A 16,049-nucleotide genomic window follows, 5' to 3' on the forward strand; every position below is an offset into this window, starting at 1 on the left:
CTGGGACGCCCGGGGCCCGCGTAAGGATGAGAACACGGAGAACGCAGGGCCACTGGGAGCGCAGGTAACGGCACCGGGGTGCGGTGGGGTTGCGACGGGCTTCTTCCCAGACCTGTGCTGAATGGAGAGGACCGAGGCAACGCCGAGTCGCGGCTCCTAGCGGCGGGGCCGCTCCCTGAGCTGCAGCTGCCAGGCGAGGATGTGTGGAGCCCGGGCGGCGCGGGGGAGCTGAGAGCCTTCGGGCGCCAGGACCCCCGGGGCCCGGGATGAGTTAGCGAGGGCGGCCGCGGGGGCCCGTTCCGACTGCTGCAGGCCGCGGCCACGGCCGCCGCCCGCCCGCCCCTTCCGTGCCGGGGCCGCTAGCTCCTTTCCGTGCCCACCCGCTTGCCTCCCCGCGCTCCCGGCCCTGGAGACCATGAGGTTCCGCATCTACAAGCGGAAGGTGCTCATCTTGACGCTCGTGGTGGCCGCCTGCGGCTTCGTCCTCTGGAGCAGCAATGGGCGACAAAGGAAGAACGAGACCCTCGCCCCGTCGCTGCTGGACGCCGAGCCCGCGCGGGCTGCGGGCGCCCGGGCCGGGGACCATCCCGCCGTGTCCGTGGGCCTTCGCCAGGGCTCCAACGAGTCGGCGGCTCCGCTGGTCGCGGCGGCCCCGCAGCCCGAGGCGGACAACCTGACGCTGCGGTACCGGTCCCTCGTGTACCAGCTGAACTTTGACCAGACGCTGAGGAATGTAGACAAGGCCGGCTCCTGGACCCCCGGAGAGCTGGTGCTGGTGGTCCAGGTGCATAACCGGCCCGAATACCTCAAACTGCTGCTGGACTCCCTTCGAAAAGCCCAGGGAATCGACAACGTCCTTGTCATCTTTAGCCATGACTTCTGGTCGACCGAGATCAATCAGCTGATTGCTGGGGTGGATTTCTGTCCGGTTCTGCAGGTGTTCTTTCCTTTCAGCATTCAGTTGTACCCCAACGAGTTTCCGGGCACTGACCCCAGAGATTGCCCCAGAGACCTGGAGAAGAACGCAGCTTTGAAGATGGGCTGCATTAATGCTGAGTATCCCGACTCCTTCGGCCATTATAGAGAGGCCAAGTTCTCCCAAACCAAACACCACTGGTGGTGGAAGCTGCATTTTGTATGGGAAAGGGTCAAAGTCCTTCGAGACTATGCTGGCCTCATACTTTTCCTGGAGGAGGATCACTACTTAGCCCCAGACTTTTACCACGTCTTCAAGAAGATGTGGAAATTAAAGCAGCAAGAGTGCCCTGAGTGTGATGTCCTCTCCTTGGGGACCTATACTGCCATTCGCAGTTTCTATGGCGTGGCTGACAAGGTAGATGTGAAAACGTGGAAATCCACAGAGCACAATATGGGTCTGGCCTTGACCCGGGATGCGTACCAGAAGCTGATCGAGTGCACAGACACTTTCTGTACTTACGATGATTATAACTGGGACTGGACCCTTCAATATTTGACTGTATCTTGTCTTCCAAAATTCTGGAAAGTGCTGGTTCCTCAAGTTCCTAGGATTTTTCATGCTGGAGACTGTGGTATGCACCATAAAAAAACCTGTAGACCATCCACCCAGAGTGCCCAGATCGAGTCACTCTTACGTAATAACAAACAGTACTTGTTCCCAGAAACTCTATCTATCAGTGAGAAGTTTATGGCACCCATTTCCCCACCTAGGAAAAATGGAGGGTGGGGAGATATTAGGGACCATGAACTCTGTAAAAGTTATAGAAGACTGCAGTAAAAAAAAAAAAAAAATCACAATTACAAAAGCAAAAGTGACAGTCTTCTATTTTTGATATTTGCCCAAACAGGATATACAATTGAATAAAAAGGTTTAGGAACTGGTTTCTGCTTTAATACAAAAACAAAAATTCTTGTAAAAGGTGTCCAAATATAGTAATCTTTTCCTTTTATGTCTGATTAAGATTTAAAACACCAGTTTTCCTTTTGAGAATTCGGTTTTAAAGCTCAGTGTGTATCTGCTAAAAGTAATCATTGTTGTTAATTGGTGAGAAAGAAGAGGGGAAATTTTACTTAAATTGCATCTGTTAAATCTTTTAACCTGGAACTTTGTACTTTTCCACTTTCAAAACTTAATTTTAAGTACAGCAAAATTTATTTGAAATGGTTGTATTTCAGTATTACACTGAAATTGTATCAATGAGTATTAATGGAACAAGCCCAGCTTCACTCTTGACACAGTTACTAGGGATTTCTTCCCTGGTTTTGTAATTCAAAAGCTATGTTTGTTAAACACCTGGTCAGAACAGAGTCATTTTCAGTATTACAGATTCCTGTATTATTGTGTTAAGATTTGCCTGTGCTTTGGAAACTTCACAGAACACAATTTCTTTTGGAATGTATTTGATTGATAAGAAAGTTTAAACCCTGTTTTCACCTCAATGTAGAAATACAGTGGTTTTGTTTCTTTTTTCTTTTAGTGCTGCCAAAATAAAATACTCATTTTTGCATAAAAAGTTTCCTAAATATTTTGCAGAATAAGTTTTTACACCAAAATCCAATAAAGACATTCTAGAAGTTTTAAAGTAAGCATTACAGTTTATCTGTACATTATATAACCGAATTTGAAATAATGAAAATCCAGCTCTTGAAAATGCATTCCCTTTGGAAGAAACTGGATTTGAAATTGGCCAAGCATAGATAATGAGCTATACAAAGCTGCTGTGTAAGTGAAATACAGCCAGAAATGATACAAAGTTCAGTCCTGCCAAAGTGAAACTTGTTCTAGTGCCAGCTTTATCAGAAAGCATACTTTTTAAAAGGACAGACAGTAAATAATAGGAAACAGGCTTAAAATTTACTCCATGCTTAACATGAGTTTCCCTAAACAGTATAAAATTGCATTCAACCAAAAATGTACTCATAGACTACTTTTCTGTGTAGGTATTGCAATTAGTCATTTCAATCTAAGAAAATTGTGTACTAAATAGACAGTCTCAAAATTATTATTGCAGCAAATTAAGATTCATATTATGGTTGAAAAATGCATGTGGTCATTTACGATGGGGCAGGTAGTTCTCTTGCTTTATGAGCTGCCTTTTGTTTTATGAGCTGTGTGTGTATTGTCCTCATAGCCCAGTCTGGTTCAGGTTTTATTGGGGTTAGAAATGTAAATCAGGATGTAAACAAGGTCCTACTGTATCACCGAGGGACTGAATTCAATATCTTACAATAACTTAAAATGAAGAGTATGAAAAAGTATATATATGTGTGTGTGTGAATATGTGTGTGTATATATATATATATATATATATATATATATATATATATATATATGCATAACTGAACCACTAAGCTGTACACCAGAAACTAAGAGATTGTAAATCAATGATACTTCAATTGAAAAAAAATGTAAATCAGGATGAACTGCTAGGCTTTGTACCAGCTTTTGGTGCTCTGACCTGACCTTCCTAATTCAGAAGACTAAAGAAATTAGGTAATTTCCAGGACTAAGGTAAATGCTCAGGTTTGAATGAGTAGCTGTTTGTGGAACAGAAATAGATCAGTTTCTGATCTTGGGGTCAGTGATTGAATCAACAGATATTTTCCTTTCTGTATTTTCTTTTATGCTGCCCTAAAATTTTTTTGTGAGAAAAAAATATATTGACATTTTCTTCTGGCCGCAAATAAAAATATTACTCCACAAAATTCGTAACTTAGCCACTGTTACATACACGATCTGCTGCCTTCTCTTGGGTGTTATAAAAGAAATTGATTAGAAGACACTAGTTGTTTTCATGTAATAATATAATGAAAAGTTTTTTTGCTGGAGCAAATTCCCAGATTTTTAAATTAACCTGTTCTAAAATTTTTAAATGTAATTCTGTAAAACCAAGGGATGTGTGAATACTGTAATAGTAACTTCCAAAAAAATTCTTCTAAAAATTTGAATTTTCAAAGTCATTGATAAATAACTTAAACTTATTTATATATATATAGTGATGGGCATATGAGAAGAGTAAAATATAGAATTGAAGCAAAAATACTAAATTTTATACAGTGTATTTGTATTGTTTGGATAGTTAATATTGAAAAGTTCTTTCAGAATTTCTATGACAAGCATAAATATATCCTATTTACTGAGACTTATAAATGCCTAGCTTTGAGATCCTCTTCCCCTTAACACACTCATATTTCTAGTTAATTGTATTCTTAAGAATTACTTTTTGTGACACACAACTTAATATTTATATTGAAACTTTATTAAAGTGATGCCAAACAAAAGAAGCCAAAAACCACACAGAAGTAATTTGATACCTTTAATTTTATACTTTTATTGAATACCTTTGGTCTTAAGATAGTAAACAGAATCTATTTTAAGTCCCAAAATTTTTACTCGGCCTCTAAATTCTAAAATTGTATAGAATTAATCCAAATCATAAAGCAAAGAATTCTGAAAACTGAATGAACAATGAGTCACATGGTCCTTGATAATCTGCACACTACCATCCTGCATATTGGTTTCCTTTATGTTGTCAAAACCAGGTGTATTGTGAACTGCAGTTTTGTTCAGTAATGAAGATAAGTGATCTCCATCTAACTCTTTCTCTTCAGTTATTACTGGTTCTTTTAAATTATTTTTTTCTTCATTTGCATGAACAGCACTTCTTTCTTTTACAAATTCCGGTTCCATATTTGACTCAGGCTGCTGAGACTCTGCAGGCAGCTTCTGAGGCACATCAGGAGCCCCTTGTTGCAAGCGTGCAGCTGAACCACTCCTGGCTGCGTCTGGTACTTCAGCTGCTCCAGATGACTCCCAATCGGTTGTTGAGGTAGTAGGATGTTCTAGATTTTCTTTTCCAGTTAGATGACCTTCACTGACTCTTTCTTCCTTTTCATGAAGCTGCTCAGAGGTACTACATTTTTGCAACTATGTCAAAAAAAGAGCAAATTAATAATTCTTTGAGACAAATAGAAAACTAAGTTGTACCCTCTAGAAACTTCTTTTTTTTTTTAAGTGGTGAAGGAATAACCCCATAGGCCTGTAGGTGGGCTTCCTCCTCAAAGTCATCCTCCAAATGCTGCCATTTTTTAATAGTGGAAACCTCATGTTAATTCTCTGATTAATTTACCCCTTGTCTCCTTCAAGATAAAATAATCACCTACAAAACTCTTTAACATAGCCTATAAAACCCCTTAGCAGCCATTCTTAGAAAGGCATTTTTGAATTTCTTGAATTTCTTGTATTTCTGTGATTCTTCAGAGCCGGTTTCCCTCCAGTTCACATATAAAAAGTCAGTTGTGCTAGTTACTAAATTATTTGTGTCCAACACTGAAGACTAAAAATAACTAAACTTAAGGTTCACCTAGAAAGAATGAAGAAACTATGACATAGTTTCTGTGGTTTGAGAGTCAAAAAGATTTGTTTGTCCCTGGACTAGTACTCACACACCACCCAAACGTTAGTTTCTATTTCTCACTGGATAGTTATTTTGGGGTTAAAGGAGATAACATAAGTGAAAATGAAATGCGGATGTTTAGCACATAGTAAAATACATATTAAAAGAGCCTTTATTCCTCTCAATACCACTTTTCCCAACCATGATGTAAATTAAAAGTTATGGTATCAAGAGATCAAGAATTAAGTTACTTGTTAGGTTCCAAACTTGTCCCAAATCACTACTCTCTAGAGCCCACCAAAATCCTTACCTTTGCATGTATTTCAATCTTACTATCAGTAATCTGAAGAACTTCAATCAATGGTGGCGTTAGGGGCATTGTCTGTTTGGATGAAGAGCTCTGGACCTCTTCAAGAAACTCATTAACATTTTCTTCATTAACAAATAACCTTTCCTAAAATAAAAAGAGAAAAAATATTCTACCATATTGGTCATACTTGAAAGACTTGTATCTAAAAATGGGTCATAAAAATTTTCACACAGTTCAGGATTATACTTTTAAAATGCTTATTTTAATGTGTTATTCCTATGCTGGTTTGGCAAAAGCAAACGGAGTACTGTACAGAGCACTAAGAATACCAAGAGTCATACATATATAGGAAAAGGCCCTAAAAGAAAAAAGTTACACTTCCTTTTCCAGGTCTCTATTAAACCTAAGGTATGTTTTCTCTCCTTCAGATGTTACTTACAGATGTTATTCTCCTTTGTTTTTCTCTCAATATTCTGTAAGAATAACATCACTTCTAAGGTTATAAATGCAGTCCAAGCTATAAAATGTAATTCAATTTTAGAACACTTCCTAATGAGTCAGCTAAAGATACACAAGACAGTATCCATTCAAATTTTGTGTGACTAGTTTGCCTTTTAGTTCTTGGCCAGGTAAAGACAAGTGTAATATTTTATTTAAGAGAAGTGTATTCTATTTTTAAGCAATGAGATAATCCACTGTGACACTAGCATATAGCTGTTTATAAGAATGAGGTAGATTTCCAAACTGCTATTAGGATATGCAAAAAATCACTTTCACCAGAATCCCAAACACAAAGCAATTGGTTCATACTTGAATGTGTCAAGTAAATATAGAGATATAGTTAGGGCTTTGAAAAAATAACCACATTTAAAATTCATAAAGTCAGTTCACTGTTGCCCCAAATAAAAGTATTTTCCTCTGTACTTTCATATAAACAAATTAATTACAAATAAACACAGTTAATTATTTGGTCCAAATTGGATGGGTGGGGGGAATCAAAGAGACAAATTTCAAGTTCCCTTCTCTTAAACAGTATTTAAACTTGTGAACACCTACCAAATAAAAGTGAACCTTGGTAAAAGAAAAATTACACTTGGAGTATTTTGCCTTGCTTTATTTGAAGATCCAGAATAACACTGTATTGTAGAAACACCCCTATCAAAAGCATTTCTAAGGTTCATGTCTCTGGAAAACACTTACACATTAACTGCAAAAAAATGTACTAAATAGTTTAGTTAACTCAGGGAGGAATATTTATAATGAAAATGGATATAATAAAAATACAAAGGATTTGCATAAACTTGCCTTCACGTTCTACTCTACAAGATATTGAATTCATTGGTCCTAAAGCTCTAGGAAAATTCCTACTGAATATTTAAGGCTTATAGAAATATATTTTGTACCTATTTACATGTAAAGTAACAATTCTGACCTAGACAGCCACAAGTCGGTCTCCTTCCCTTATAGTTACTTTCGTATAATATATATAATCATTATAAATGTCTACCCATAAAATACTCTTGTGATTTTAAAAAAAATTATTGTAATACTTACAGCCTGCCAGTGAAACATAAAGAGAAAAATATTGAACATTATGGTTCCATCAGGCTCAGCAAATGGGATGATTAATGAAGTAATTATAAATCTATTGCAGGCTTCAAAGATAGAGGATACAGTTGTCCTAGTCCCATTTTGGTCTAGTTTCTTTGCTAAAATAAGGTTGGCATATTAGAAAATCAGATTAAAATATATTCTTTAGCATTCTCTCAAATGCTTGTCCATAAAGCTTTTTCCCACATTGTGAGTTATTTTCACATTTATTAAAACAATTATAGGAAAACGACTGCCCTTTCCTAAATTTCCCCCTTTGATGACATAAACACATAGTCAATTTCATATTATACATTCTTTATACATAAAATGGCACTGTACCATCTTTGGAGGGTTTCAAAATAACCACTTCTCACAGAAGATACACATAATAAAAATTTACCTACTAGCAAATTTCTAGAAAAACACAGAAGTGAAATTTTTTGGCAAGTTAAAGCCCAAAGCTAAAAACAGTCTTTAATACGTAATCTGTGCAACTAGTGTTGGAAATTTGGGGAATTTAACCTTTGAATAAGTTAAAAGAACTAAAAAAAAAAAAAAACAGTATGTGTAACATTTATACAAACCTCAATCAAAACTGTGAATTAAAAAAAAAAAACTACTTTGGGGGAGGCTATAGCTCAGTGGTAGAGTACATGCTTAGCATGCACAAGGTCCTGGGTTCAATCCCCAGTACCATCATCAAATAAATAAACCTAATTACCTCCCCCCTCCAAGAAAAAAAAAAAAAAAAAGAAACCAACTACCAACTAGTTGTTCATTTATGAGTTTAAAAAGTTCTACAGAACTTCAAATTTTAAGTAGCTTTTCCCCCAATATTTGCCAATAATACTGGAGTACTGAATCTGAAATTCAAGAACTTCAATAATCTGAAAAGTATAGTAGGAACTACAGAGGACATACTAAATTATTCATCAGAATTATACTCATTGTCTAGGTAAACTTGACAGTGCCCAGCCCCAGTTTTTGTCCAAAAGAGATGTCGCTGATGTTGGTGCCAAAGTTCATATAACACTGTTAAATGCCAGCCATTGTGCCAAATACTAGCAAGGACCTAAAGATGATTAAAACAGATGCAAAAAGAGATCACTGCAATGTAACATAACGCCCACCAGAGGTCAACCCTACCAACATCAGCGACTAAAATTAAGCAGCACCATGTGGCCGAAAGGGCAATGGATTTAGATTCACACCTGGGTCTGAGTTCGTTTTCCTCCAAAAGAACGGAGTGGAACTAAATGAGTTACTTCTGCTCTCCAGCAGTAGACTATTACTTACTTTCTAAGGTTGGGGAAAGCTATTTACCAATTTAAAATATGGCCGTAATATAATGTCTCTTATACCTATTTGTGTCAGACCCTTTTGAGAATATGACTAAAGTTATAGCCCTTCTCCCCGGAAGAAGGCACCCTCAACTTTTTGTATACTATTTTATAAGTTTCCGGATCCCTGAGAATCCATTCATATCTTCCTTCGGAGTAAGTGAACTCCAAGGAAACAACTGCATTAAGGGCAACTTTGAAGATTTGAAACTCAGCCACCACAGGGGATGCGGTACGTTTTTTCTTTTTTTCAATATGCGTTTAACGCGCACTGACGTCTGTCATCAGGTGTTACCGATTTCAAGTCATCACGAAAGAGTTATGAAGGAAAATCCCTTGTTTAGGTTAAACTGAAAGGATGTCTGTAATAGCAAATTTTAAAAGTGGGGTAGAATATTTCGAATATTAAGACTCTAGAAAGAACTGTTACCTCCAGAGAATCGTTGTTTAAACCATAATACCACTCTCTCCAATGTCCATGGCACTCTGGAGATTTGGCCAGTTCTATCACTGCATTGTTTGAGGAAATGCTAACCACTGGTTCTTTGGTACTCAATTTATTCTCTGGAGCAAACTGCAAAAAGAAGGAATAATAGACTAAGTCTTGGGTGGAGAAGCACAATTTGTACCAGAGGGAGGTCACTTCCCCTTGAAGACTTTGCGGCTGGATCCAAGGCACTTGTATTAGCAGAGTCAGGGATTCCTCATCCTGATTACACTGCAAAGGCGGACACAAAGTTTCCCCGAGGTCGGTCCCGCGACCACCCATGGCTCGATCAGCTTCCCGGGCCACGGGCGCCTCAACGCTGACAGCTCCGCACGCACTCTCGCTTGCTGCGGAAGACGCCGTGTCAAGGTCCCCGGAAGAAGTACAAGGAGAGCCTCCGCCACCGTCCCCAGGTGAGCTTTTGGCTCCGGGAGGCGGCTCCTCCCCGATGCCCGTTGTTGATCTCGCTTTCCGGCCGAAATCCCGCTCCTCCGGTTCTGAGACGATTCCCTCCCCGGCGGCGTCCCGGGTGGTGATCCCGGCGTCTGCAGCCCCGGCTCGGCTGGGATCCGAGCCTCTGTCCCCGGCACGAAACCCCGGGGGTCCCGCCTCCCCCAGGCGAGCGGAAGCGCAGGCCGTGCCGTCACTTCCGGGCGGGTGGGCGGCCTCTTCAGCGGTCGCGGCCGGCTCCGGGCGTGTGGCGGACAGCGCCACGGGCAGCGTGACCACCAGCTGCCGCCGGGCCTTGTTGAACTGCGCCTTGCCTCGGCTGTCATCCACCGGGTACGGGAGCGAAAGCCGCAGCCGGTAGTCGGGTTTCCTCGAGTCGAGGCACAGCAGCTTTTCCGTCACCTCCAGCGCCGCCTGTTCGGCCGAGCGCAGCAGCGGCAGCTCGATGGTGACCACCAGCTCGTGGGGCACGGTGCTGGGGGCTGAGTCCCGAGAGCAGCGGTAATCCTGGAGATCCACGTGGTGGCGCTGCACCACGCTGTAGCGAGGCTCAGTAGGGGCGGGCTGCCGGACCGCCTCCGGAGAGGAGGGCGCCTGGGGCGGGGGGACCGCAGCGTTCCCGGAGGCCGCGGGGCGCCGGTAGGGGTAGGGAAAATCGAGTAGAGGGCTCTCCGGCTCCCCCTCGGGCGGGGCCAGGGCGCCCCCGGGTAGGGGCGTGCGCAGCACGGCGGCCTCCGGGGTCCCCTTGTACTTGATCTTCAGGGTCTTGGCATTCCTGCGGTCCAGCTTCACGCCGAACTGCTGCTCCACAGCCTCCAGGGCCGTGGCGTCTAGCATCTGGCGGAAGCGCTGATGGCGCCGGGCCATCGCGAGCGCGTCTGGGTGGAAGACCACATCGTAGACAGTGTAGCGGGTGCCGCGGCCCCCCGCGTACTCGCGGCCGGGCGCCAGGCTGTACGGCAGAGACCACTGGCTGCCGGGTGCTGCGCCTTCGGAGCCGGGCCGGCTGCTGGGCGCGCCCACCAGCGCGTTGCTGCACACGTTCACGAAGCAGCGCTGGGTCCCGTCCAGGCTTGTGCGCAAAACGTGGCCCGCCTCCGGGTGCACGAACCGCACCTCCACTCCGCGCTCACGCTCCAGCGCCGTGATCTCCTCCTCGTAGCGCCGCCGGTTCTCGGGGTCTGTTAGCTCCTCGGCGTATTGGGAGAACATTCGCCGGAACTCCGGGTCCTGGAAGGCGGAGGTGAGCCGCTGGACCTCCTCTCCGCTCAGGTCCAAGTCTTCCAGCGGCGAAGAAGCTGCCGCCTTGGCCATGCTGCCCCTCGGCTCCTTGCCCTGGGGTCCAGGGAGATGGCTCCGAGGCCGAGTGGGTAGCGTGCGCCGTGGAGTCGCAGGTTTGCGGAGAGTGAGGCGGTCGAGGTCGGTAACCGCTAGAGAATTGAGCCTTGGGTAGCGCGTGCTCGTTGCCATGGTGACACCAACATCCGGGGGGAGGGGCAGGAATAGAGTAGATGGAAATGCCAGAAATAGCCTTAGTTTCTTCAGACTAACATTGTGCGTTTTTTAGATTCCTGTGCCATGGTGCAGTTACTTCTGCAGAATAACCATCATAATAATTGTCATAATTTCCAGCATTTATGTACGGTATTCATTGTTCGTAACACTTCAAGGTAGACCTGATCTCTATTTCACAGACAAGAACATAGGACCTGAGAAGTTACTTGGCCAAAGTCACAATGAATTCAAACGTTGTGATTCCAACCTGTTTATCTGCTTTATTCATTTCACTAAACCAGCATTTCAATCTTGTAGATATTTCACCATTTTGCCCTGTTTACAGTTCTCATTCGGGGCAAGAGATATGGACAGGCTATTCATAAATAACTAATATCAGAAAACTTATGACTTCATTAATAATAAAAATGTAAATATATGATACCACATATCACCTATCAAAATGTACAGCTTTTTTGTTTTTTTTTTTTTAACAATTACTGTATTTGGGTTGGAAGTAGATTTTAATAAAGCCTTTCTAGAGAGTAGTTTGGTAGCTGTGTAAAAAGTCTTTAGAATGTGCATATTTTTGTGATCCAGCAATTCCATCTCATAAGAGCATGCTCAAGGCAACATTACGATTCTAAAGGTTTGGGTGGGAAGAATCTAAGATTTCAACCATGAGATTGGTTGGTACAGCTATACAATGGGATTCTATGCAGCCATTCAAACTCATGTTACAGAAGAATATTTATTGACTGGGGTAGTTATTAATTGGTAGTTGTTAAATCCAGCGATCATTCTGTTCTCATTTTGTTGAAACTCTCAGCAACATTTAACACAATTAATGTCACATCAGTGACCAGATACCATCCAGGTTTCTCTCCTATCTTATCAGCTGCTTGACACTGCATAGTCGGTTCTGCGGATGTTTACTTGTGTTCAGCTTCTATGTGGAAGTACCTTAAGGCTGGGACCCTGTCTCTTCTCCAGTTACTCTCCTTCACAAAGATATTTATACTCACAAACGCCAGGTTCTAAATTTCAGACATCTATATCCCGTTGCCTGTTGCCCATTTGAGGTCTCCATTTGAATGATGTAATGTCCCCTTCAGACTTAGAATGACCAAAAACAGAATTCCTGACTCTTCTCCTTTCCCAAGCTCTGTCCTCATCTTTTGATCTCTTGGCAGCATCCAGAGCAGTTGACTGCCCTTTCCTTGAAACCACGTTTTTCTTGGTTTACGGAACTCTGTGCGCTCCTATTTTCTTCCTCCTTTACTTGCTTCTCTTCTGCCAGTTCTCCAGGGCTTGTTCATCAGCCCTCTTATCTAATCATATTTCTTCAAATATGATCTTATTCGAGCCCACAGCTTAAAATGCCATCTATGTTCAGATTTGTTTTTTCAAGAGATACTTATTGCTCACTTACTGTGCCTACTATATATATATAGGTAGGTGTGTAAGTTACGGCACTGTTCTAGGCACTGGAACAAAACAGTCATTGTGCTCCAAGCACATGAAGCACCTGGCATTCATATTGCTGGAAGTATAAATTGGGTCAGTCACTTTGAAAAGTTGCCATTGAATACCAAGTGTATCTTATGACTAAGAAATTCTAGTCCTTACTTATATATACCCAACAAAAACACATACATATCCTATCAAAAAACCTGTACTAGAATTTGTATATTCATAACAGTACTGTTTGTAATAGATAAATAGTGGAAACTACCCAAACTCCTATCAATAATAGAATGGATAAATAAAATGTGTATATTCATACAATGGGCATGAATGAACATTGTGTATGAGTATCACTAATATAACATGAAAGAAAACATGCAAAATAATACATTGCATATGATTCCATTATATAATAAATGGAATCTGGCAAAATAAATCTCACTGTTAGAAGTCAGGCTGGTGATGATCCTTTTAGGGGGGGTCATTTAGGTTTGTTTACTTATTTTTCATGGAGGTGCTGGGGATTGAACCCAGGATCTCTTGCATGTGAAGCATGCGCTCTACCACTGAGCTATATCTTCCCCCCTGGTGACTATTCTTTTGAGGGGAAGTAGGGTGTTGTGATTAGAGGGGAGCAGGAGTGAGTTTCTGGTGCAAGCATAATGTTCTATTTCTTAATCTTGGTATTGGTGACAGGGTGTGCCATTTGAAAATTCATTGAGCTGTATGTACACTGATGATAGGGGACTTATAAATTTTATACTTCACTTTACACATTTCTAAATGTACTCCTAGACAAAAACCCTTTGCCTTCAGGAAAATCATGTGGAATGAGACTCGTGACTCCAAAATCTTTTATCCACTTAGACCTGACTACTAAACTCTAGACTCAGCCATCGCCTACTAGATACCTCCACCTGGCTGTTTGATAGGCATCTCAAAATAGAAATCTTGATTTTTCCCCCTCAAACCTATTATTTCCCCAGCATCAGTAAATAGTACCATCCACCCAGCTGCTTAAGTTTAAAACCTGAGTGTAACCTTGATTCCTCTTTCCCCACCCCTGCCCTGCCGGCCGCTCAGTTACCCAGTCCTATTGTTTCCTCCTACCCCAAATAGATGCACTTCATTCCCTGTGTGGTCTGAGCCACTTCATCGCAGTCTTCTACAATAGCTTCCTGACTGGTTTCCTCTGCAGCTCTTCCCTTTGTACGATCTCTTCTCCACACACTAGCCTTAATGATCTTCTTTAAAACCAGATTTGCTGAACACCTTCCGGTAGTCCCACATCCAGATTCTTTACTTGTGTCTGCAAGGCCCATCATGCCTTGATCCCTAACCCTCCCATACTCATCACTGAATTCCACACCTCCCCCCGCCCCCATCATTCACTTTACTTCAGCCTCAGTGGTGGACACTCACTGCTCCTGGGCAGCCTGTGCTCAGGCCTTTGAATCTCAAGAAATTGAATGTCACCTTAGTGACTCCCTATCATGCTTCACCCAGCTCCAATGCTTCATCTAAAATTGTCCATACGATTTTCGTTTTCACCATGGTTCACGTTTGGTATTTTCTTGTTCTAAAGTGTGGCTTGCCCCATTTAAAGGAGAGCATCATGAAGGCGAGCACCTTGCCTTTCTGCTTTACTACTCAGTCCCCCAGTACCTGGAACATATTAGGCACTCAGATATATAGTGAATGAATATAGCACAGTAAAGAAAAAAGCAAGTTTAGGATGTATGATTCCAAAATATTTTTATAGGAAAAAATGTACACATAGAGAAACATCTGGAAGGATATATACCAAAATATTAACATTATCTCTGGTGGTAGAATTGCAGGTCATTAAAACTTTTTTCTTAATGATTGCTTCTATCTCCTAGTTTTTCTATTATGAACTTGTTAATAAAAAGTTATAAAATATTCTATCATTTAGGTCTTAAAGATTTTCATCTGAAATGGCTCTGAGGCATGAGATGTTGTAGATCTTTAAAGCATGTGAGGGATGTATAAAGTTTCATCCTTTTCTGTCATGACCCTGGTGTCAGTGAACATACCCAGTGACAGGTTTCAACTTATTTTGAGTTACCTTTGTAACTTCAAGATTCAGGACAAGTGTCATCTCAAAGGCATTTCCACACGTGAACACATCATACTACACAAATGACAACAGACCACACCTGGCTATTTGGAAATGAGCATGGTCTTCAGGGTTCCTGAACCCTCTGAAATTATATGTGAAATACTGTGTGGGGCAGGCTCATGCGTGTGGTTTTTCTGAGTTAGAGGGCTCTTAGTTTTCATTAGCATCTCTAAGATAGATCCATGCCCTCCATCTTGCCAAGTTTCTTACTATGTGACAGTACCTTTCCCCAAAGAACCTGTTTAGGAAAAGACAGTGTGGAGTTGTGGAAAAGGATGCCCCAAACAAATGATCTCTTGCGTGAAATTCATACATTGAGGAAAGGCTGTCCTTACTAAAATATGAATGCCTTTTGTGTGTTAAGGCCATTATCTGTCATCAACCCCTTAGAGTCAACTCCTTTACCTTATCCTTCCATAACACTGCACTTGGGATCTTTTCAAATGCCAGCAAGAAGACAACTCTGCTGGAAAGTAAAGGGCCAGAGTAGATGGCCTGAGACTTCATGACAAGCAAGTCAGACAGCTCTGATGGAACATGCCAACTCCTATCACATAACTGAAACAACAGTATCGGGAAATAATACTTAAGACAGCAAAATTTTCTAGGTTTCTGTGACCCATTAATTTTAACCCACTAATGGGCTTACCCCCCAGTTTAAAGCATAGTTCTAGACAGATGATCTTGTATAGCTTCAGTAGTGTGGACTAGGGAGGGTAACTGTTTAGTTAGGAGGTACAGGGAGGTGTGACAGTCGGAGATGGGTGGTGCTGGGGCTCTAAATAACCTGGGTCAACTAGGCTCTGCCCTTCACCAGCTCTGTGACCTTGGACAACTTATTTAAGCTCCCTATATAAATTAAAGGTAATGGTAAACTTAATGGGGATTACGCTGCAGTTAATAATAAGCAGTAAACATTACCTGCAGGCATTAAAGAATCAGAACAGAGATTCACAACCATTCCCCCCACCTTTTTTATTCAGAAGGCCTGCCCAAAAATGAAGCCCAAAGTGTAAGAATAAAAGTGGAGCTTTACTGGATGAATTCGGTTGGTGGGGCCTAGACTGCACAGAAAACACGAATGTGCACAGGGTCGGAATGAAACACCCCATTTTTATTTTACTCTGCCTCTCTGAGCTGTCCTTTACCACCGTTAGAGGACAGTAAATTCTACGACTGGGACCCAGCTCATCTTACTTAGTAGAGAGATTTTAGAAAACACAACATTAAATTCTTTGCTAAGGCAGAGAAAGCAGCAGTTCGTGGGCACAATCCAGTCTGTAATCACATCTTTGGGGGTAAGCTGTGATTTAAAGTAGTGTACAGTGTTTGGAAAGTCAGGATGAAAGTGCAGATTTCTCCAGTGAGGCCACGTAGGCTACCACTGGCT

At 42.0% G+C, this 16,049-nt stretch overlaps 2 protein-coding genes and 1 non-coding gene across 4 annotated transcripts; 1 reads left to right on the top strand and 2 right to left on the bottom strand.

Moving 5' to 3' along the window:
• Nucleotides 1-19: 19 nt before the first annotated feature.
• Nucleotides 20-3,684, top strand: MGAT2 (alpha-1,6-mannosyl-glycoprotein 2-beta-N-acetylglucosaminyltransferase). The gene has a single exon (XM_010982883.3). It carries the CDS (start codon nucleotides 416-418, stop codon nucleotides 1,754-1,756), a length of 1,341 nt encoding a protein of 446 aa, XP_010981185.1. The 5' UTR covers nucleotides 20-415; the 3' UTR covers nucleotides 1,757-3,684.
• A 598-nt stretch (nucleotides 3,685-4,282) lies between these two features.
• On the bottom strand, nucleotides 4,283-11,086 carry DNAAF2 (dynein axonemal assembly factor 2). Of its 2 annotated transcripts, none has more exons than XM_031453667.2 (3): nucleotides 9,049-11,086; nucleotides 5,686-5,829; nucleotides 4,283-4,906 (listed from the first exon to the last, which is right to left on the bottom strand). In XM_031453667.2, the coding sequence occupies exons 1-3, from the start codon at nucleotides 11,023-11,025 to the stop codon at nucleotides 4,403-4,405; spliced, it is 2,625 nt and encodes an 874-aa protein (XP_031309527.1). In that variant the 5' UTR covers nucleotides 11,026-11,086; the 3' UTR covers nucleotides 4,283-4,402. The 2 variants fall into 2 exon arrangements, with proteins under 2 accessions (XP_031309527.1, XP_064342001.1); XM_064485931.1 differs by having other exon boundaries at nucleotides 9,248-9,371.
• Nucleotides 11,087-13,025: 1,939 nt separating this feature from the next.
• On the bottom strand, nucleotides 13,026-13,098 carry TRNAV-CAC (transfer RNA valine (anticodon CAC)). Its single transcript has one exon. It is a non-coding gene; the product is annotated as a tRNA-Val (tRNA).
• Between the last annotated feature and the right edge of the window lie 2,951 nt (nucleotides 13,099-16,049).

The sequence above is a fragment of the Camelus dromedarius genome, chromosome 5 (genome assembly GCF_036321535.1).
Source record: "Camelus dromedarius isolate mCamDro1 chromosome 5, mCamDro1.pat, whole genome shotgun sequence".
In the NCBI taxonomy this organism is placed as follows: domain Eukaryota; kingdom Metazoa; phylum Chordata; class Mammalia; order Artiodactyla; family Camelidae; genus Camelus; species Camelus dromedarius.

Excerpts from the sequence above, each read along its gene's own strand:
- DNAAF2 (XM_031453667.2), bottom strand. The coding sequence starts at position 11,025 with ATGGCAACGAGCACGCGCTACCCAAGGCTCAATTCTCTAGCGGTTACC. Across the intron at positions 5,830-9,048 it reads TAAACAACGATTCTCTGGAG|GAAAGGTTATTTGTTAATGA; the intron begins GTAACAGTTCTT and ends TTTTTATTTTAG. Across the intron at positions 4,907-5,685 it reads AGATTGAAATACATGCAAAG|TTGCAAAAATGTAGTACCTC; the intron begins GTAAGGATTTTG and ends TTTTTGACATAG.
- MGAT2 (XM_010982883.3), top strand. The coding sequence starts at position 416 with ATGAGGTTCCGCATCTACAAGCGGAAGGTGCTCATCTTGACGCTCGTG.